Source organism: Notothenia coriiceps, unplaced genomic scaffold (genome assembly GCF_000735185.1).
Source record: "Notothenia coriiceps isolate Sejong01 unplaced genomic scaffold, NC01 NC01_scaffold00008711, whole genome shotgun sequence".
Classification (NCBI taxonomy): Eukaryota; Metazoa; Chordata; class Actinopteri; order Perciformes; family Nototheniidae; genus Notothenia; species Notothenia coriiceps.
Genome location: NW_011341412.1, coordinates 84,048 through 107,380, shown reverse-complemented (window position 1 = coordinate 107,380; position 23,333 = coordinate 84,048). Strand labels below are relative to the sequence as shown.

Here is a 23,333-nt window from a genome sequence, read left to right as displayed (position 1 = left end):
GCCACCACAGGCGAGAAGGGGGGAAAAGTCGAGAGGATACACAGACACACACACACACACATGTCACACACACACACACACACACACACACACACACACACACACACACACTCAGCAGATGGATTTTTGCGCTATGGATCACACAAAGGTTCATACATTGGTCTTTCCAATGTTATTAAATATGCTAATGTATGCATACCTTACTGATACTCCCATGTAATATTTACCGGCCGACAGTAAAGATTCTTCTTGTCAACATTATGCTCTTATTTATATGACTCTCTCATTAGATCCCCAAATCTCAATTATCAATTAAAGTTTGAGTCACCCAACTGAGAGAGGAGCAATTAAAACGACATAACCACATGTTATTAACAAACCCTTCACAGGTTAATGTGGAGAAAGATGATGTTTAGCAAACACATGAGACAACATCATTGAGATTGATTGAGGCAATTTTGTTTGTGACATTTAAGTCATTCATTTTCTTGATGGTATTGGTGGCACAGGTTTGAACGCTTCTTTCTTTCTTAAAGCTTTTAGACATTGCTTTTGTGTTACTCTGTCAGTAAACACTATTTTGGAGAGCATTGTGTGAAGAAGAAACTTTGCTTTAGTAGCTGCAGAGTTGAGGACGCTGTTAAAAAGGGACTGGGACAGATCAATGCCATGGAGAACTGCAGCCTTGATTTTTGATCAAGCTAGTCTTTATTGACCAATAATTACATATTCAACCTACTTTACATATCACTGAGGGAACAAGAGATGACAGATTGGTGCAGAATCAGAGCAAAAGCCTCTCATCGCTCTTCTCTGACCTTTTTTGATCCCACTACGGACATGGATCCAGGCCAGGAGGGATCCAGTTCTTATACTTGAAAAAATATATCTATTAACCTAATGCAGATATTAAATGAAGATGGGACCCTTTGTATACAATAAAGTCTTCATCTCTTTTTGACTGTTATTCATTTAAGCATATCACAAAGGCACTTAAAGGGTGCTTATGAAAGTGTTTTATTATATTTAATTTTATACAGCTAATAAATAACAGCAGTATTTGTTTTAAACAAGTTTTTTTTCCCTGCTAAAAAGCAAGGAAAAAAAGAGCTCTAGTCCAGGCATTTTACCTTTAAATTGTTTTGGCCTCGGGCAATTTATACTGTATGCTGTTATGGTGCATCATAATTGCAAAATACAATATAACCCTAAAATAAAAACAAACAGCAGTTCATCAAACATTGTCTCACCATTGCTTCTGATTCATATATTTTTTAAATCAATAAAAAATATTTTTATCTTGTATTTTAGGAACTTGACCTCTTCTTAATGCTTTGTGTCATTTTTGTCATTCTCCGCTTCCAATGACCTTTAGGAATGTCAGAGCCACAATTGAGGTTAATCCCTAATTTCTAGGTAGCAAGCCATCATAAAATACGCTCTTTTTTTGTGAGTATGAGCTCCTGGAAGACAATTCGAATAACATTGTGAAAACATTCTATTCTGGGCCGGCACCAGGACTGTAAAAGTGAACAAAAACAGCTCAGGTGGAGCCATTTTGGAGGGAGACGTATGCTCAGTGTGCCGTAGAGCTGTGGGCTGTCTCATAGTGCTGCATGGGCGCTCCCGGGATATAGCAATGTTTGGTGTGCACTCATGGCATCTCCAGGTAGTAGCAGTGGAAAGGGTGGGCGTAGGAGGTGTGGCTTTGATCTCCCTCTGTCTGTGTGTGCTAGTGTGTGAAAGACAGAGAGGGAGAGAACAAGAGATAGCGATGGGTTTATGTGAAGCACCAATGCCAGGGGAGATGTTTTGTACTGTGGGAGTTTTTCCTCAGGATGTCAAGCACCTGTGTTGGAGCGGTGGGGTGATGTGTGAAGTGCACTCCACCGGGTCAACAGCAGAGAAGGTGTGATGTTGGACCCCGATGTAGGATGTGTACGGCGATGTGGGTGGATATTGGGTGGTTCTGCTATTTTGGGATCACTGTTTAAATGCCTGACAGCTATCATAGCTGAGCTGCAGCATGCTTGAATAAGCCCCTGTACGTTCTATTAACACACAATATGTATGTATGGAAAGCAAAGCGGCCGGGTCTTATAATATAAAACGGTTCTGTTCAAATACTGCAGCACTCTCCTTCCAGAAACATCTCTCCGTCTTTCTCTTCAACTTTACTGCAAAATGTAATGGGAGACATCACATTTTGATGGTGAGTGATGGGCACCAGAAGTGGAGGATAGGGAAAAAGATAAGTCTTTCATGGAAATAATTAATACCTCTGTCTTCTTCTTGCTTTTTTGTCTCTCTCCATCTCCCGACTCCCTCCACCACTTCCATCTGCCTTTCTTTTGCCTCGCCTTTGGTCTTAATCCCATACCCGGCTCCCTCTCCACCCTCTCATACGCCTGCATCCTCATCTCCCCACTCCTCCCTCCCTCCCTCCCTCGCTCTGTCTCCTCTCCAAATCTGTCGCTGTCTCCTTTCCCCTCTACAGGCACCACTAGTCGACGCTGCTCTTTGGATCACCGTGGTATGGCCTTCTGGGAGCAGCCCAGCTATGCTAGATGCATAACAAATGAATTCAGATACTTGCAGCAATCAGTAGGTGCAAAGTCAGCTTCCTTTCACTGCCTCTGTTTCCAATGCATCATAAATTACCTCCGCGGTGTTTTCCCCCTCCCCCTCATTCCCATCACACCAGAGCCAAAGATTAACCACTTCAATAGCAGAGCAGATTTAAACACTGATTATTCCATCTTTTCTGTGTAATACATTGTCATCCTTGATTCCTTTTAGCTTTTTGATTTAGTTTTTTGGCATGTTCTTATCTGTTTTTTGTTGTTGTATTCATTTCTCTGCTTTATTTTAAATAACAAAATCCAAAATACTTTATTTATTGGATAATCAAGCAGCCTGATCACATTGTAAGGGAAACTCAGTGGAAAGTGACCTTGTACTTCTCAATAGTATCACTTTTATTTACCAAAATAACCTGGAGTGACATCTATCCCTTTCATCCGTTTTTCATCCCACGCGACATCTGGATCACAAGGAAAATCTGTTTTTTTATTATAGTCTGCCTCCATTTTAGAGAGCTTTATTTAATAACGTTTTTGCGTTTGTGCGTTTGCCTTTATTCTGGTAACACACTTCCACTAGAATGGGTAATTTGGTAACCCTCCATCACAGTTTAAAAATAAAACAATTCATAAGAGCTGAGATAGCAGATATAGCCCTGCACCTGTGGACGTGTATTTATGAACATAAACCCTGTGCAATGACGTGAAATGTCATTTCACAGCGCAACTTCTCCCTAAATGTGTGTCTTCTGCTCCAGTTAACTCTTTTATTCATATTGGCTCATTTCAAAACATCCGTGAGGCAGAATACATCCCAGCCTGGCTTAGACATAAGTGTCGCATTAAGGGCCTCAGAGAGTGCAGTCTTTCTTCCTGATGTTTGCACTCCATTTAATCCAAATGGGTAGTTTAGCGTCTATCTTTGCAAACCTTCAGAGGACACCGATACCCCAAGTTCTTTGTTCTCCTGTTTTTGGAGGTTCAGGGGCACCTTGCAAAGGGCCAGAGGATGCTGGCTGGGGATGGGATGTCCCAGGTCACGAAGAATCTGCTGGACCTCACCCAGAGGAAGAACTTCTACGCCGGGGACCTGCTGTCTTCTGTGGAGATCCTTCGTAATGTGACGGAGACCTTCAAGAGAGCAAGCTATGCGCCTTCTTCAGATGATGTGCAAGTAAGTGCGCAGTGGGCTTGTTTTAACACTAAGTGACATATACATATCCTTATCCGTGGTTGCTCACACATTGTGCCGAAAAGACTGGACAAGAATAATGTTTTAGTGTGTTCTATATATTGGGGAAACCAATGTTTCGTAACATGTCTGAAATAGCACAAAGGCTGACGAACGCTCAGCGAGACTCTATTGTATCAAGAGATCTCCCTCCCCGCCCTAAGCTGTTTCATCTCATCATGTTGGGGTTGACTGCAGTCTTGATCCTTTTTATGTCAATGGGATGATGGAGATTATAGCTAAAGCTCCACCTCCATCACCAATAACATAGTTTATGTCCTCAGAGCTGTGTCATTTTTAAAGACGCCCTTCCCAGGCCTCTTTATGCTCTTTGTGCTGTTTCAATGTCTTTGGCTCGTGCCGTTTGTTAGAGGGAGCTGCAGAGCAGGCTCTGAATATTGCATGTGTTTTAATGAAAAAGCCTTTTCTCCATTATAGTACTTTGTTGAGTTTCTAATCTGTCTTTGTTGCTGCAACGAGCTTGTTTTGTTGTTGTTGTTGTTGTTGTTGTTATTGTTGCTGTTGTTGTTGTTGTTCTGCATAGAGATGTAAGTATTAGTGGCGGAAATTGGAAAGGCAAGATTCTTGCCCATTAGCCATTTTCTGTTTTGCAGTTGAAATGATTTCTGCTTAAATAATGTGAAAGTTGAGCTGGTTATTAAGACCCATAGCACAGTGCTGTTTCCACTGATTATACATTATTTTCAATAAATGATATTTTTTATACCACAGAATGTTGGATTGTAAAAAGCAATCAGTATCAGTGATTTTAGATGCACATCATCAGTATTTGAGTGTCTTTTTAATGTGATAGGATTTAATTGGTTTGGTGCTTGTACATCAGGTTAGGATGAAGGTAATTGAAAATGTTGAACTCTATGAATTATGGACATCCAAAGCGCAGTGATATTTGGACTCCAAAATGTCAGGGATCCTCTTTTTTTCTTTTTCTGCTGCTTTTTCTGCACATTTATCAACAGTTTCCACTGAGCTGTACGGTCTGCTGGTAATATCCCTGCAGAAATAAAACCCAAATGTGCTTCCCATGGATGGGCAAACATAGGGCCCATTTCCCCACCATAGAAAATCTATGAGATGTGGAAAGCATCCTTTCTCCGGTTATTATGAGAGCTCTATAGTGTGTGTGGGCAGACAGCAGAGCAGCCAGCCAGCCCACCCCCTCCGCGTGTCTCTGAGCTAATGCAGTGTTAAAGTGGGCACATTACCACCAGAGGGAGCATAAGCATTCAAGTAGAAAACAAGATAGCCTGTGTCAAGAGAGAGAGCCACTCCCTCAGGCACAATGTAGACCAGACGAAATAACAAGGCTAAAGATCAGACAGGGGTCCTATCACTACTGCAGGCATGCACCCCCTGCAGCCCCTGCCGCAGAAGAAGACAATCCACACAGCTGCTCAAACATTCCCTTTCATCTTTCTTTATGACTGCAGCTTCTCTCCTCCAGCATAATGTGTTAGCTGCAAGCTGCAGGTGGTTTGATGTGTATTTGTGCCAAGGCTGATCCACAAAGTCCATCTTTTTTTCCTGATGACACCATCATGGCGTCATTGTCACATTTCCTTGGGCTATTATGCCCTGCAGTGACCGTTATGGTTATAGAAATCCCTGCGATTGCGAAATGTCAGTTTATTATCCATGATACTCTTTGAGTGCGTATATGATTTGTTCATACTGTATGTCATGCTTTTATAAAACATCTTGCAGCAGTGCCTCTAATACGTCTTCGTTTGACATATTTTTCCGTTTCATCATCTCCGCAGAACTTCTTTCAAATCATCAGCAACCTCTTGGAGGAGGAAAATAAGGAGAAGTGGGAAGACGCACACAAGGTAAGCACAGCGCTGTACGCAGAGTAAATAATTCAGGTTTCTGCATGAATTTTTTGTGTCTAAAATAAAATCGCTTCTCTGCAGTCGCTTCGTCTGAGTTAGCAGAGATAAAGTCATGTTCGGTGTAGAGAGGATGTTACACTTACACATATCATTGTGAGAGGTCATTTTGCAGCTGTGACATCTGGCCTCATTTAGAAAGCTGTTTCCTCGGAGCTCCACTTGGTGGCAGCAGCACTGCCACAGAGACTGGCCAACGTTCACACTGCAGGACTCACTCACTCCTGCGTACTCAATGTTTCACCCAGCTGGGATAGATCGCAGCAACCAGTGTGTTTAAACCATCGTTTGTGTAGAATTACATCATAGAAAAAAAACGGTTTTAAGGTTTAATTGCTTCTAAACTTATTGCCTTTTTTGTATTTCTCTGACATTGTGAGGAATCTCATTCAAATGGAGACGCATTTAAATAAAAACATAGTCTCATACCAAACACAAATTGTAGGGGCAATAAAGTAGATAAAAAAATGTGTACAGAACAGTGCACTTTCTTGCCACCGTGTTTATCCAAGGAGATCGGCTTCTGGCTACGTCCTCTGTCGGCCACATTTTTCAACTTGAGAGGTGGCAAATGTTGTTTTCAAAAAACTGCCACTGGTGTCTCAGACAACCTGAAATCACGCACATCCAGTCTCTGACAGAGATACCATCTGTGATGGACGGCGAGCCCGCAGAGGGCATCTGCTCCGTTGTCACCTTCACTGGTAAATTGACTTAAATTGGGTATATCACCGGCACTGACACATGGCTGAGGGGTGTCTCAAAATCACCCGGGTCTCTTTTTTGTCTGCGTTTCCCCACGCTTGACTTTTACTTGGATACAAGGGGAAGGCACACAGTTCAAAGTCAGTCTGATGTCTCTACAGGCAGTAATTACATGTGTACTCAATGCAGCTTTAGTTCTGCTGGACAAAAAGGTATGTTGTCTGAGAAGATCTCACAAATGAGCAGCTTCATCAATGCGTCAGAGATGGAGACAGATAGATCAGAGGAAATATAGGAATAGGAAAAGTTGTCTCTGTGATTGAACGCCCAGAAGAGATATGTGTTAATTATTTCTGTCGTTATTAATGTGCCTGTCCGAGGAGTGCTGCTGCTTCAGATTCACCAAGAGGACGTTGGTTAAACGACGCTGTCTGATTTCAGCAGACAACGACGCTTGGACTTCACAGCTATCAATTTTTCTCACTTGCTGGCTTGTGGTACATTAATGAGTGTTCTGAGCTCACACTGCACAGCACCCACACACTGCGTGCTGTGGGCATTCAAAACACTCACATGAAACACCTCACTATGAGGTTTTACTGGCTGCAGAGTTGGCTCTGTGCAGAGATCACTATATATTCACCTCCTGTCACTGTTACCATGGCAAGGAAAGGAAGAGCTCTGTCTATAGATCCTCCACTGCAGCCATTTCCCTGTGCTGCCTTCACATCTCAGGGTTGCCATGGAGACCAGCAGAATGAACATGACTGCACTGTGCGTCAGACATGCCGGAAGGGGCGACGTGATGTGCTTTTCTCCCCCACCATGGCTCTCACTATGCTGTGTCAGAGGCTCTCAACTTCAGCATCACTGAGCCGCCTGCCTGGCTTAGCAGCAGCACATGTGGCGGCATGTGTGAAACACACACACACACACACACACAAGGTGTTCGTCCAGGGGGGAAATACCTGCCTCAGGTGTTTGTTCAAAATCAAAAGTGAGGTGTTAATTGCCAAGTGCCACTCACACGCTTTTTCTAATTGCCTGACATCAACATTATGTGCTCACACATTTTTTCAAGTCCTGCAAAAACACAATGTGTGACACAGCTCTCTTACAGACATTTTGAATTGTTAAAACAGTATTGGTCTGTGCAGCTGCACAGAATGTCGTAATTTATGCCACAGCTACACAGTACTAAAACAATATTCTCAATATCGGGGTCAAAGGAATGCAAAACTGCTCTCCACCCCACTGAAGCCTCTTATTAGATTCGACCCATCCGAACTAGATCGGCAGCCATGACAGTGATCCAATCTTTTGAAGGTTAATTATCGGATTAGTGTGCCTTTGATTTATCGACTCGAGGAAAGAGCTGACGGGACTAGCAGTGTTGCTGGTCGTGGACATGAAATCCTGCCTCTGCATTCCCCCACCGAGTGCTGCTGTCCGTGAAGCGTCACATGAACCCTGGCAATCACCCTTGAGCTGGCAGAGCCTTTCAGAAGAGGAGCCGACCGCAACTGTGTGTGCAAACACGGGGGTTATCGCTCTGATGCTGGTGTCACATGGTTCAATTAGGCTGCATTCAATCCAGGCGTTGCGGTGAAAACACCACTCAGGTATTGCTTTTAAACTGTGGTGGTGGGGTGCCAAAATAAAAGAAAGGCCTGCAGCAAAAGGTTAAACAAACGTTTTGAAAAGCAGGATAAACACAACCCAACACCACTCTGTGTTGGCCAATCACGTATCTGGCGAACCAGAGCTGTACACCGCCGCCATGAGGGAGTTCAAAGACGGTAATTGTCATGCAGTCACTTGGTGCTAAATGGGCCATTTAAATGACATTCTAACATCGCAGCATAACCCTGCGCTAACTGCTGTAACGCCTGATTTAATGTGATCTATCTACCCACTGCTTTATTTGACCGTTTGATCTGTAAAGTATCAGAGGATAATGAAATCCCATGAAAACAATTCCCAGAACTCAAGGTTACATATCTTCATTGCTTATTTGGTATTTACAAAATGTCAAATTGTCACATTGGATAAAGTGAAAACAAACACTGTTTTTAGTTTTAACCTAAAAACTACTAAAACTACTACTACTAATGATGACTAATCAACTATCGAAACACTTTGTGATTGTTCTACTGTAGATGGTTCAATTTCCATTATATGAAATTTGGATACATTTATGTGAAAATACTGTGAAATCAGTTTCAAACCACAATACATTTTAAGCATAATATAAGTATGTCTAACACCGTGACCCATGTGCTTATTGATCTCCTTTTCTTCTGTTTTTGTTGTTTATTCAGCAAAATTTCCTTTTTAATATTTCTTACAGCGTCTGCGTTTAACTACAGTATAATCCTGAAGTTTATTTACAATATGTGTGTGTAACCTGCTTTTTATTTGCTGTCTTTTTCCATTCTTCTGTCGTGCTACACACTCCCATCTTTCCACTGATAACAACCGTTGAAATTGAAAATGTCTCCTTGTCTCTCATATCTTGTCCAGATCTATCCCGGAGCAGTGGAGCTCATGCAGGTCATCGAGGAATTCATCCACATCGTTGGATTGGGCATGAACGATTTCCACAATGCCTATTTGATGACTGGGAACTTGGGTAAGAATCGGCCCTCTTCCCCTCCTGGCCCTCAGGCACAGAGTTTGTTTTCTTATTTATTTCCGTATTACACGGACACAAGATCCCTGCCGACTGCTTGTGTACATTTCTCCACCATCATTAATTGAGGATAAATGGTGCGTGGTAAGGGTGGGGGAGTACAATTACTGCTAATCAATAATTCTAATTAAAACTGAGCTTGTGGTCTTAATATGCTGAATTATTATGAAAACACTTAACATTCAATCCAATATCATGAGAGTGCAGTGAAAGAACCCCCACAAGGCAAACACTCTTCTTTAATAGAGTTATAAAGAAAATAATACACACAGCACTCCTTAAATATACAATGTTGATGCTTTACTGTTATTTTAGGTGTTATTATATGCTAAAGACAGCTGTTTTTGTCTTTATTATTCAGTCTGTTGTCTTCTAAATCCATTTAATTTTCTTTTATTGTACATTTTCCATACATCCATAGTTTGTTCCCCAATAATCAAAGTACGTTTGTGTCATATTTGAATGGTTAGTAAGTATTTGTGGTGTTGTACTGTACTGCAATTCTTTGAGGGAGACATCATTAGCAGAGCATAACCTTAAGTATGTTGTTCAGAAGTGCCGTAGCTTGAAAAGAGATTGTTTGTCAACTCCTTTTAAAGATAAGCAGTCATGCAAAGAAAAATATTGTTGGAGTATCTGATAAAGGACTATACAAGTGGAAGTCAAATTACAGGTTTTTCTTTGCAGCTGTAATGAGCTTGAGAACATTTTTGCTGCGCCACTGATTGTGGACCAGATTATAACTCCCACTCTTTAAGAAAAAAAAAGTATTTTAGCAACATTTCCATTCCCTGATGTTCTGCTGGATACTTTTTCTACTGTCGCGCAGCCTTTTGGATGATCTGAAGTCTCCATGGCATTTCATTTCTCACTGGTGTCTTACTGAAATGGAATAATAGAGCTGCAGGCTTGTTTTATTCATGCAAGTGAATGTGAGCATGTAAAACCTTGTGATTGCTCTGAAGGAGCAAGGTTTCTACTTCATATTCTTTACAATAGCCAACATTTGACCCACTTCTAGCAAACACTTGCACTTGGTGGCTCTTTATGGTATATAATCTCTACGGATGAATAGGTCGCCCAGCCAGAAAAGCAACAATGAATTCACTCATCAAAATGCCATTACGAAGCATCATGTGAAACAAATTAAGTAATCGGCACTTGGAAGTAAGGATTGAATGCATACCGTAAAGCCTTAATGACTTCTTTCACAGACGTGAGAATATTTCTGTTTCCTTCTCCTGTATTAGTATACTTCCTTCAATTTGGCTTAATGATAGTCGTCCCACTTCAATGGCAATGCCCACTCTTTCTGCCTGAGAAAGCATTAACACATGACCCCTGATGTATGCTAAATATGCAGCCCATTCTGTGAAACTGACTCTAAATAGACAGTTAAGTGTTTTTATCCAGATTTATGGAAATTCCTTGAACAGCCGTGTGAATCGCATGGCTCAACTTGGATATAAAATACTTGACCCTAACAATATTAGTCAGCCATATGACAGTTGAGCCCCCGCTCAAATCTTTGGCACTGCAGATTAAACCCGTGTCAGACACAACAGAAAATCTTTGGGTAAACATGAAGTGGTGATGCATCTCAGCATTGGTTTTCAGTCCTAAAGAAAGCTCTGACTAATATCAGGGCTATTGTTCTTATACAGGAATTATCGCAATTTCTGTAAACATATTTTACAAGAGACTATTTTCTAATAATTTCACATTTAAGAAGGTTTTTAGTTTGATTTTAAGTCAGATTTCTTTCTTTATAAATAACTTTTCAAGTGATGTATATCAGTGCATTTAAAGGGGCATTGATAGAAACATTTGATTTGACTGAATTGAAAGTCAATCAATGTCATTCTTAAAACAACTGACATAATGTTTTATGATAGATAACCTACAATAAATTAGGAAATTGCTCTACAATCGATGGTCATTTAAAAAAAAAAAAGACAAATGTGCTTTTATGTTGGCATAACCTGTAGCCACAGGAATATATTACAATTATATATTTAATTTTAATAGGATAAATAAGGTTTTAATGTTGAAACTTTCTGACTCAGGCAACATTTTCACTAACATTACCTGAGACCTACTCCATGGCATTTATGCATCAAAAATAAATATGACTTTCTGAAAGAAAGCAGATTGTAGTTTGATGTTTTGCCTCTTCTAGTTCTCCTGGTGTGACTGAACTATTCCTGATTACTTCATGCACCTTTTAATGAGTTGCAGCTGTGTTGCTTCGTCAGTTTTACTAATAAAACAGACAGTCCGTCTTTCCTTCAAATGTATTTAGTTGAAATACAAAAAACTGATAATTATAACAGTTGTAATATCTGAGTAATGCGATGTGTGTACAATTGGACAAGGTTGTACATTATTGGTTTGGACAAGAGCGATAGGTGGGAAGTTAGAGATAACAATTTGAAAAACACATCATTTTTAAATAAAAAGCCTTGAAAAATATGTTTGAAAATGGCTAGGGGGCAGTTGATGGCTTGTTAAAAAACACATTATGTCCCAATATACTCTTGGAGAACAAGAGCAAAGAAATGGTGAAGTGCAAATGATTATTATTTCTGAGATGCAGGACTGAGGCAGAAAGCCTTTTGGAGAAATGATTGGAAGATGCAGCAGTAATAAGCTGCCTCTGGCTAGGATAAAGCAGAACCTTAGCTTCTTGCTGCTGGGAAAATATGAAGGTGCTCTAGCCCAAGAGCTCAGAATAATGTTTTACCTGTTAGTTGAAAATGTCAGGACAACATAATTATATCTCTAATGCTTTGAATCCTGCCATGTGTGAGAAAAAAGAAATCTGACTTAAATCAAAAGTGTATTTATATAAAAGTGCATTCAAAGGTCACCTATTAAGCAAAATCCACTTTTTCATGTCTTTTATACATAAACATGTGTCCCTTCTGTGTAAAGAGATGCTGAAAGTTTCAGGAAAAAAGAGAGAGAATATTTTTGTCCTGATCCATTTCCATAAAAACCTGTCTGAAAATGAGCTGATCAGATTTTGGCCACTTTATGATGTCATAACGATTTATTTGGCTTGTGTAACCATTAGCCATTAGCCAATCACCAACCAAGGTAACAGGTATATTTTTACATCGTATTTGGGAAACAGGTCAATTTACCAAATTATATTTCAATTATACATAAATAAGAGATGGAACACAGGATTCAGGATAATAGATTGATCCCTGGACACACAGAGGCTTTGATAGTCAGACACACTGCTCTCACTAGTGCTTCGTTGTCCACGTGGCTCTTTTGATTAAAGGAATGGAACGTTTTGTGGACCCATCGGTGGAAGCCAAGTGGAGAGCATCTGGCAGAGTAAGATATTGCGGCATCATTTCGTCACTAATTTATGGCAGCCTCTTGACACCTAGATAAATAGTGGTTGTCACCGCTGCATCGTCCTCTGTCCTCCTACTTTTAGTCAAATAATCTTGATTGCGGAAAGCTCTTCAATCCGGCAACTTGTGCTCTCTCCTCACAAGCAAACACTCGGAGGACAAAGAGAAGCCTGGTGAAAATGAAACCCCACGTTGGCACTGAAACACATCATGCCCTTTTGACATTTGTGTTCTGGCTGTCTATTTTGAGGCTGTACTTCATGGAAGTGATCATTATGACACTAATAATGATTAATTGCAATTACACACAGACAAGTGACAGCTGCTAACGTTTATTCATTTATTTTCCATGAACGCATTCAGACGTAATGAGCGGTGCAATAATTCCCTCTTATGATAACGCGCCATACAGAATACTCTCGGTGTTCAGGAGCATCACAATTCTGCATTATCACTTTATTTGTGCTGCCTATACCCATCAGGCAAGTGCAAAGCCCCATTTACCAGCAGGATTACCCAGGACTCTGAAAGACAGCCGCCATAGCCCCCTGTTGTGTTTCACAGTGTGCCCCGGGACTAAAACCACCAACACACATTCATACACACACACACACGCTTCCCACTGCTGCCTCTAACATCTGGTGCTGTGAACAGGACCCGTTGCAAATGGCAGGTCTCGTGGTGCTCTGTGATTTTGTGCCCGCTGCTGGATCATCCCAAACACACAGACACACCTTCTGTCACAGATCTCACTCAACACGGAGTCTTGCCGGGAATTGTATTATTGGCACAGCACAAGTAACAATAGAGGTTTTGCATCAATGAGGATTAGCCTCAGATTCCCCAGCTGACTGGGACTGGATGTGATACCAGAGAGAGAGAACAGTACAGCTTTATCCTCCTCTTGTAATGCTGAGGCCCTTCCCGTTGATCCTGGGTATTTTCCTTGTCGCTGCCTCAGTGCACGGACTGGCACCTCAGCAGGGAGCGAGAAAAGGAAAGAGTGATTAAGGAGATTTCAGTTGTGGCTTTGATTTTGCACTTAGTGGTAAATGTGTAACTGAACGCATTAAAAGCCCAGCTGGAGATTATCTGACGTTTAATTGACCTGCACATTCACATTCAGGTTGGCAAATGAAAATAGGTTTTTCTGTGTTTTGTCACTCTGTAAACATATACTGTAGGCCTGGGCCAAAAGAATATGCCATATATGCATTGGCCAATATGCACTGCTCCATTGTTCAGTGGTGTTGGACAGAGCATTAGGGATCTGACTTAACTTGGGAGTGATAGCCGACTCTAATCCTGTTTTGAATATGGGTCGCAAAAGTGTTGCACAACCTCTGCAGGATGAAAGGACTACATACAGTATAATAGGTTTAATTATTTTTTGATTGTTTTATTTTTGATTGTTATTAAAGAAAGAAAACTCATTAAAATGGCAGCATTTCAAAACAATGACCTGCAGCCACTTAGCTTAAAGACTCGAAAAGGGAGATATAGAACTAGCCTGGCTCTGTTAGAAGTCACTGGTGCCAGTAAAGAAAGATAAAAAAGAAAAGATAAGAACTAATAAATAGTAAGACAATATGATTTTACACAAAGTTTATGCAGCAAAAACAACTACTCACTTAATAATACAAAACACATACTACACACATGCATGTTTGTGTTATATGTGTGTCTATCCTTTAATTCTTAGTTCATAGCGACCTGCTGTGTGTACGAGACAGCAAAAACATCTGCCATGTGAAAACATTTGTGTTACAGGGCGACGTTTTATTAACTGGAACCAGCATGATTCTCCATGACACAATCTATAAACTCATAAATACTCTAAAGTATATCGATCATCAGTATTTCTTCTCTGGTGTGTTTGTTTGGATTCTGCAGTGGCCAGCATCCAGAGGCTCCCCGCAGTGTCTGTGATGACTGACATCAACTTCCCCATGAAGGGTCGTAAAGGCATGGTCGACTGGGCCAGGAACTCGGAAGATAAAGTGGTCATCCCCAAGGGCCTCTTTGTTTCCCAGTCAGCAGGTATGTAAGCGTTTATATATCAGAGCCACTCTACTTCTGGTCCAACATGTCTTCATCTAGCAGCTGTAATGGTGTGGTGTACTCTACAACATTTATATGACATAATGTTTAAAGTTTAATTCCAACTTCCAGTAACATTTCCAGAATCTGCAGAGGGCACTGTGGTAGATTTGTTTGATTAATGCATCGTGAATAGAGAATGATAGATTCTCTAGCCACAGCTGAGCAATGAGAAATAAATATATGGACATCTCAGCAAAAACTGAATGATTTTAGTGAAATTGTGCTGTCTGATTTACAACATGACTTGCATACAGACACATCAGTCCTGTGGGGAAGGTATTTTCTAATGTTTAATGCTACACCACCCCTTGTTTTGGGTGAAATAATGCTACAAGCCTTTAAACACAGCCTGCTTGCCTGTGCTTGTTCAGTCAGCTTGTTTCCCATCGACTCAGCATTTTCAGCATCCTTTCAAACTCTGCCAGTCGCAACTGTATATCCTAATCCAGAGCCAGATAATTTGGTTAATTGGTGTAATCAGTTTTATCCGGAATATATCAAAGATAACAAAACAAAGGATTGATTAGGAATCTGTGCCACGTGCCTAACCCCAGCCACTCTAATTTGGACCGTGTAAAAAGCTGATTCTATAGCAAGTATTTTACTGGAGTCAACAAAGGCTGCTGGAAAAAAGTTACACTTTACAGTAAGTATAATTGGCAAAAACTACACTGGCATTAAGAACTTGCATTCTTACTTACTGTAAGCCAAGAATTGTTCCTCCCAATTAAAACTGTTCTCTAAATTATGAAAATTCAGCATTATTATTATTATTATTATTATTATAGTAATAGTTATTGGAAGGAAAACCCTACAGTATGTGCATTTTGAATATACACTTTTATTCTATTAAAGCAACAGTGTCAACATGAGGTTAGATGACATTAAATAAGGGCTATCGGTATAAAACCTGAAAATAATGTTTATTAATTGTCCCTCTTTTCGTTTACAGATATGGAGGGATCGCCCGTCTTCATTTTGGGAACAGTTCTCTACAAGACTCTCGGACTCATGCTACCTTCACCAAAGTAAGGGCCGCATATCTCCCTGCCTGCATTTTCTGGTCTGGTGGCTAGAGGAAATATGAGGCAGATTTAGCCCCTCCAGAGGCTGCAGGGGTGTCCATTTTTATTCAAAGTAGTAGATCAAAGCTTAAAAGCAGGCTGCACCTGTCTCCATTGTCCCTGATATGTTCCGTTTTAAAGACTTGAAATTCAGATGAACTGCGGATAGAGAAAATGTAAAAGTTTCCTTTACTGCCTTTGGTTTGTATGGTCCTTTAAGAATATATTTCCTTCTAAATTGAGTTCTTAGGGAATAAGCTCGGGATATGGCATGTATACAACTTTTTAAAATGAAAGATTAGTGTGCTTTTAATGAAACATCATCACTGTAGCATGGAAAATGTAGTTAATTAAGGAGGACATTAGTGCCTGGAAAAGCAGCGGGACGTTGCAAACAAACACCTGGTGTCACACCCCGATCAACAAATCCCAAGGACAGAAGGGTCATTCCAGGCCAGGCCAGCTGTCACAGGTGGAGAGCCCCCCTCCCCCCTGGGCACATGTGGAGACGAGCCCATAATGGGACCCTGAAGCCCGGGAGGACGAGCAGTTCAAGTGGCAACTGATTTTGTTCCTTTGCCAAATGTCAAGCTTGTGAAGTTTCAAAGAAGAAAATAACTTTTCCGCTGCCAAATGTCAGAGGTATTTTTAGTGCATTAAAAACAGAGAGCTAAAGAACTTCTTGTGTGAACAGTCAGATAAAGATGTTCTCAGCTCGGGCAGCGGGATGCTCGGACTTAACTCTACTTTCCTTTAGATGAGTTGACATTGCTCATACTAGTGAGATGCTCTCATGGATATCAGATTCTAATATTAAGAATATGTTGTCAACTGTACAGCTAGAGATGTGTTTTTTTTATAAAAGCATGGATACGAAGAGAAACATATTGTTCAGTTCAGACGGGCCTTTGATTTCTACTCTCTGTTTCCTGCTTGGATCATTTCAAAAAGCATTACTGGCAAACATCCTGAACAGCTGCTTGAAGTTTAATAGGCAGCTTTTTAAAATCCTGCCTTCCCTGATATTTGAGTTCAAACTCAATACAAACTGCCATAGAGAAAATACCTTAGACTAATATGCAATTAGTTTAAAAATGTATTCGAACTACTGGCACTCTACTTTTGATTCGATGGCAATTTTTGATTCTTCTTGCATAAAACCTTTTTAGAGACCTTAAATCCGGTTTGATGCTAGTGTTCCTTATAGATCCCACATAAGTCTCACTGACTCTACACTTAAACCTTACCTGATAATGCTTCTGCACAGAGCACGGAAACAGGTGTTTAAGGTCAAATCAAGGGTTTGAGTCTTTGAACACTGGGAATGTTACTCATCTTGCATACCAATAAGCTCTGTGTACCATTTGGAGTTCAAGAGGATGGCCTATGCTTTACTGTATTTGCATTTGACCCTAAATGACATGCAAACATTCTGTGTGTTAGGAACTTCAAATATGTGTCTTTGTTCTTATTTTCTGTGATTTTTGTTTGACTCAGGAACCACACTGTTGTGAACTCCAAGGTCATCGCTGTGACTGTGAGGCCTGAGCCAAAAACGACTGAATCCCAACTGGAGATCGAACTGGCTCACCTGGCAAATGTAAGCACCGCCGTTTTTGTTCAAATCAAACACATGTTGTATGAACAATTGAGTGTTAGTTTTGGTATAAAAGAAAGTCTTTGTGTCTGTTGACTGAATATTGCAGAGCACACATAACTCCCATCATCCGACACAATGGTGGTTAATTGACTCGATAATTAATTTGCAAGCAGCCGGTGTCAGGAGAGCGTACCGCAGTCAGATAATTACATGGACAATCCCTTTTATGATTCAGGCCTCTTCATTCATCTTGGAGATAAAGTGCCAGGAAGTCTGAACGTGTCAGCAAGTGTGTGTGTCTGTGTGTGTGTCCGGAATATGTGCTGTATGAAACACAAAGATCTACAATGAAGGACAAATATGCCGTAGATGTATGATGATTATGATGGTGATGATAATGATGATCAACTATCATCATAATTTACCTGATAAACATTTTGTCCTTTTCTTGCCTCCCAGGGAACAATGAACCCTTACTGTGCGCTGTGGGACAGCAACATCATGTAAGTGGGCATTCGCTTTCACTTTTCAAATTCTTCCCATGTATCGCTGTTGTTGTTGTTGTATTGCCTTTTCTATTACGCCCCTGAGATTGGGGCTGTGTGCATTCTTTCTTCATCTTCAAAAGTCTGGAACAAATATCTCTAGTGCACTTCTTGCAGCTTCTTCTTACTCTAATAAGCTGGGTTAGCACAGAAAGAAAAGCTTGAGAAGATACACCTGCAAGGCAACCATTTACATTAAACCCTTACTAGGGATGGGTCAAAAATAATAGGAATACCAAAATTCCAGCTGTAAATGAAACAGTTGTGAAGCATAATGTGATATGTATGCTTTTCTGAGATTCACAAGTTTATTTTGACTAACATTAATCCAGTTTGTGAAGTTTTATTTTTACCTTCAAACTCTGAGTCAGTGTTTGTACGTTTTGCAGTGTTCCTGCGTCCAGCATATGCCGTCATGATTTCATCTTATCAGAGCACCATATGAGTCACTAGTCCTGAGTCATAAGTTAACTCCGATGAATCCAAGTTTTAGAGACTTTTGTTGTGCACGGAAGTCTCTAAAAGTATACTTTAGAGTTCAAAACCATTTAGCTTAATCTTTGGTTCTCATCTAAAAAATAATGATTTCATCAGGAAACTCGCAGAGATACAAATAGGCTGGGTAGTCACTGCCTGAAGTGGTTGAGCCATAAATACTGCAGCATTATGTAACATAGCACGGGGAAAACTCCCCAAAATCATGAGGACATATACAAAACACAGCTGCATTGGCAAAGAGAAGCACCACACCACAACAGCACAAAGTAAAATGCTAACGGAGACAAAGAACGTGACACAATCACAGCAGAAGTGAAACATAAGCCATTATGGAAAGGTTTTGAATTGGGTTGCAATATACTAATAATGTGTTTTTATTCATCTGTCCACAACCTACACATTCACACACCCAATTAATGCTTTTCTGAAGCTTTTGGTCATTGCTGAAAAGTGAGTAGCCTTCTAAGTTGGACTTGTTTTGTCTGAGGTTGCTGTCCTGATGCTTTTAAATGGATTTGATGTCACCTTGTTTGCGGTGGAATGATTTTCTCGCCTGCCCCATTAACATTTGACACAGCAATGTTCTTGTCACAGTGTCACTTGATAAAACTAAAGTTGTTGGAGCGTTTCCTCTCGCGGGGACTCAACCTCCTTTGCTACTTTGCAGTGAGGTCTGTTCACTCATTTAGCTGAGAGGCAACTATTTACTAATTACACTAAAACAGGAACAGAAGCTAATAGCTGTTGAATTATTTACAGCTCTAAGCTTTCAGAATTTCATTATTGCAAACCCTGTTTTGAAAGTTTTTTGGCCGGCTATTTTTAATATATTGCATTCTGTTATTGTCTCTGGATGTTTTAATTGTTACAGGAAGAGACTTATTATCCTGTGCACAAGGGACACTGGAAAAATGCATTTCCCATAATGTTATGTGGAAGAAAACATTTGGTGTCAGAGAACATTGTTGAATATGGGGAATGTTTGCAGTATATGATTTGTTTTTCTGCACTAACACACTAGTTTCTCTCCTACTTTTGCATTTCTGATAATAATATCATTCTGACAGTGACTGTGCAAGGCACGTTTGCTTTCCCTAATAGTCAATACCTGTTTTTGAACGCAACTAGGGGACCAGTTTTATTACTGTAGAAGGCACTTAACGCCACATCCACTGACTAAAAGTGTTGCTGAATAAACAAGAATCTTTATAATTTTATAAGTGTTAATGTGTTACTTTGTGGTATATCTAATCATTTTTGAGAAACATTTTGAAAGATGGCACATTTATCCATTGCTCATTACTAAAAACAGCCCTACACGTAAATTATTTAGTGTGTTTTGGTGTGTAACTAAATCATTTCGGATGAGCAGTTACTGGAAATACTTTGGACCTCAGTTTTGCTGTGGTTATGGGAAACAGCAGTTGTGGCTGAAGCAGCTCAGTCAACAGCTTGTAGGAGGATGTTATTCTTACTTTCAAATAGCATGTGAATTGTGCTGTCCTCTATCGTGCTGCATTTGAGGGCAACCGGTCTATTTTTGGACAGCAAAGTTACAACTGGGACAACTCTGCTTCATTCTCTTTTACTCTTGACGTAAGCAAGTGTTTTAATGGCAGCGTTTATGCAATAAGTCGTTTTAATCAGAGTGGTGTGATTATCATGTTCACTTCAAACAGTCGACTCGTTCTATTACACAATAGCTGCCACTCTCTGGACTCTCATCGAATAGGCCATCTGTCAGCCATGTTGGACCAAACCAACAGAGAGTGCTCACTGTAACAATTAGCAGAATGAAGAAATGTTGTTCACAAGAGGAGAACTGTGTCCTCTGACTCGTGAGGTCCAGATTCAGATCATGTGAATATTTAAGACTGGAGGCAGCCACAGTGAATCTGCGAGGCTGAGAGAAGCTGCCACACCTGAGCCTTTGCTGCTTTACTTTCACAACAGGGGTGGAAGCCCGAGGGGTAAACATGCTTACGTGTGAACACGAGGAAAGACTTGTGATTGGTCTGTTTATGTGCTGGGAATACGAGAGGGACACGCTGTTCAACTCTACAAAGCTGCAGCTGATATAGCGGTAGAATCTATACATTTGTCTTTTTCTTTCTGTGCTTTTCCCGCATGTTGCTATGCAGAGGGAACCAAATCAGTGCATTTTTAATAAGGTGCTGTTAAATCTTAATAAAGGCAAAACTAGATCATTGGAATCTTCTGTTTTTAGCATACGGGAGCAATAGGAGAGAAGGCAATAGTTCTTCATGTTTTTCATACCCAGAAATACTGATGTGAGGACCAGGCTTAATGAAAATAATTTGACATATTAAAGTCCATTTATTTAAGGGAAAGAAAGCCAGCCGAAAATGTCATAAAATTGTAAATGGGCATTAAATTGGGCAATTCTTTATAACCAGTAGTTTTATACAGTAAGATAATAAAAAAATGCAATTACTTTTGTTAAGAACAAGATGCTCCTTATACCTGATACCGGTTGGAAAGACATCCACTTCAGAACTGTTATTAGATTCAATTTTGAAAAGGTTCTCTTTTCAAATAAATGACAACCTTTGAGTGCTACTTGTATGATGCATCAGTGGTATTACTCTCAAAAACATTTGAATGCAGGATTCTTGTAACAGAGTATTTTCAAACTGCAGTAGAGGATCCATCCGAGTGAGCGTTTTACATCATTTACAATATTAAGAATAAGATAATTACCGGTAATGTGAAAACTGATGTTATCTGCTTATTTTTAAATACTGAAACAAAAGTCTTGACAGAATAATTAGTTGTCAAGAAATCCTCATTTAATTATTTGCAACGAAAGTAAGATATCAATCGAGATATTCATGATTTGACTCTTTTTTAACCCAGAGCACTGTTGCTCTGTCTGGCATTGGCTTACAATCAAAAAAGAACATGAATGCAATAAAGAATTAAACAAAGATAGGAATAAACATACCTCTGTGCAGCTCTCAGTGTGAAAAATAACACCTTGGAGAATCCAGAGAGCCAATACGATCAAGAGAGCCAATATGATCAAGTCTCCACAGCGCTGGGTGTAAACAGGTCAGATGCATACACTTTTATTACTCTTTGAAATGTCAATATTTTCAGCTATCACACAAGCCTGAAATTGCCAATATCCCACCACTGTGCCAAGGGAAACATGTGAAATCCAACACAGTGATTTTAGATCAGCCGACTTCCCTGTAGCGTTCAAATATAAATATTTGGGGGTGATATATCCAACTATCTACCCAAGATACATAATATTTTACATTTATGTGCAATATCTCGGAGATTAAGTATCACTGTGAATGCAGCATGAGTTTGAATCAGATCACTTTCGAGCCGATTTTAAAGCTAATAACTCATTCTTATTTAAATGAAAAACATAATTAATCTCATTTTGAGCATTGTAATCACTTGCATGCATTCTAGCTCCTCAGTTGCTCCAAACCGCCACTAAACTTGCAGGAAAACAAAATTACAGAATTACATAACGAGCTAGTTTGAGCCTTTTGGCGTTATCCTGCAATTAGATGCTTTTATAATCCTCTGAATCCTTGTAAAGCGCAAGGAGTGCACGGAGAGCCGAACGAGAGTCTTTCTGACTTTTTAATCGCAGATGTTTTTGCTTCCCCCTCTCAGATTATCCACCAAAGTCTTATCGAGGACACCCTTCATTATTAACGGCCTTTAAATCCTGAAATAACTTTGTAAATCAGACTTAACGGCATCTTGACCCCCTCTTTAAAACACACAGCCATTTTACTGACTGCCATATTTATTACACCTATTTCTTGTGATCTGATTCTCCTCGTGTCTTGCTTCCTCGCTAAACCTCCCTAAAGGTAATACATTATATCACAAAGCTGTTGTCACGATACAGTATAACCAAACAGATTGTAATCTTTTCCATACCTGCAGTGGGCTGAAGCTCGGACCACAAGATTAGGGGTTTACTTATATTTTATTTCTCTTCTTAAGTCTACAGGAGTCAATTTAGATGATTTACTCTGCAGAACACGCAAGGTCACACACTAAATAATAGCGGCCTTAAGGATATTTGTTTTTAAAAACATGACACAACAAGACCAGGTACCACCAAGTAGCTTATTGGTGGATTTAATTCCAATGTTGAAAATAATAAAAGATACATCTTAAATGAATGATCAATGGAAATTGGAACTATTGGTGGAAAGAAGAAAAAATTGTTTATTCAAAAGGTAAAAACAGCTGCGACAACAAAATATAGTCATTTAAACTGATAGGGAGTCAAATACTATAATTTAACCTTCTTTAATGAATGATCTCTGGAAATAAAGATCAAGTGCTATGGAGTTCATAACATGAATTTACCCAAGAATGCTCTACTTTCAGCAGAACCGAAGCATATTAATCATGTATGCGTTAAGGTGTGAGAAGCAGCTGTTGCAGCTTCAGGTTCTAACAAACATCTGGATATCCTGGATTTGAGCCAAACAGGCTGCAGTGAGGTAAGGCTTAAGAACTAAGAGAAACATTTAGTAGGTTCTCCATCACCTTGGTTCTTAAAAATGTAGATAATCTAAATGTCAGAAGATGCACGAGTTGGACACACTTATACTTTCCAGCTTTGCTTTGCTGATGCTTAGTAACAAACACACAAAATCAGGCTTCTCACAGACTGTTGGACCGAAATGAGAATCTATTGTCATCAGGTTTGCTGTACTTAAGTTAAGAGCCACTTAAGAAATCCAACAAGTTGTTTAAACAGTAAGTGCACCTGCAGCTGGTGATATATATTTAGGGTTCTACTCCAGCTTCACTTTTCAGTTAAAGTTGTTTTCGATTTAAGGTTCACGTTCTTCAATTCTGTTGAAATCGCTCTCTAATGGTTCCCTCCTTAAATAGACACATTCTGGCTAAAGACTCACACATCAGATTTAGACTTCTGTTGTTCTGGCTCTGTTTTTGAACAGAAGCCGTCAAAGCTGCAGATGCAGAGACGATAATGGCGAGACTTATTGTATTCTTTGTTTTG

The 23,333-nt window shown here is 39.9% G+C and overlaps 1 protein-coding gene across 7 annotated transcripts in view; it reads left to right on the top strand.

Annotated features, from left to right (window-relative positions):
• The first annotated feature begins 2,499 nt into the window (after window positions 1-2,499).
• Window positions 2,500-23,333, top strand: part of adgrb3 (adhesion G protein-coupled receptor B3) — a 45,396-nt gene continuing 24,562 nt past the window's right edge. For 6 of the 7 annotated variants that reach the window (XM_010770299.1, XM_010770297.1, XM_010770301.1 and 3 more), the window contains exons 1-8: window positions 2,500-2,604; window positions 3,562-3,756; window positions 5,595-5,663; window positions 8,952-9,060; window positions 14,385-14,531; window positions 15,547-15,622; window positions 17,156-17,258; window positions 17,718-17,761. In XM_010770299.1, coding sequence (XP_010768601.1) covers window positions 2,536-2,604; window positions 3,562-3,756; window positions 5,595-5,663; window positions 8,952-9,060; window positions 14,385-14,531; window positions 15,547-15,622; window positions 17,156-17,258; window positions 17,718-17,761 — 812 coding nt within the window. In that variant the 5' untranslated portion in view covers window positions 2,500-2,535. The remainder of the gene's footprint in view (window positions 2,605-3,561; window positions 3,757-5,594; window positions 5,664-8,951; window positions 9,061-14,384; window positions 14,532-15,546; window positions 15,623-17,155; window positions 17,259-17,717; window positions 17,762-23,333) is intronic. The other variant, XM_010770296.1, reaches the window with a different exon arrangement.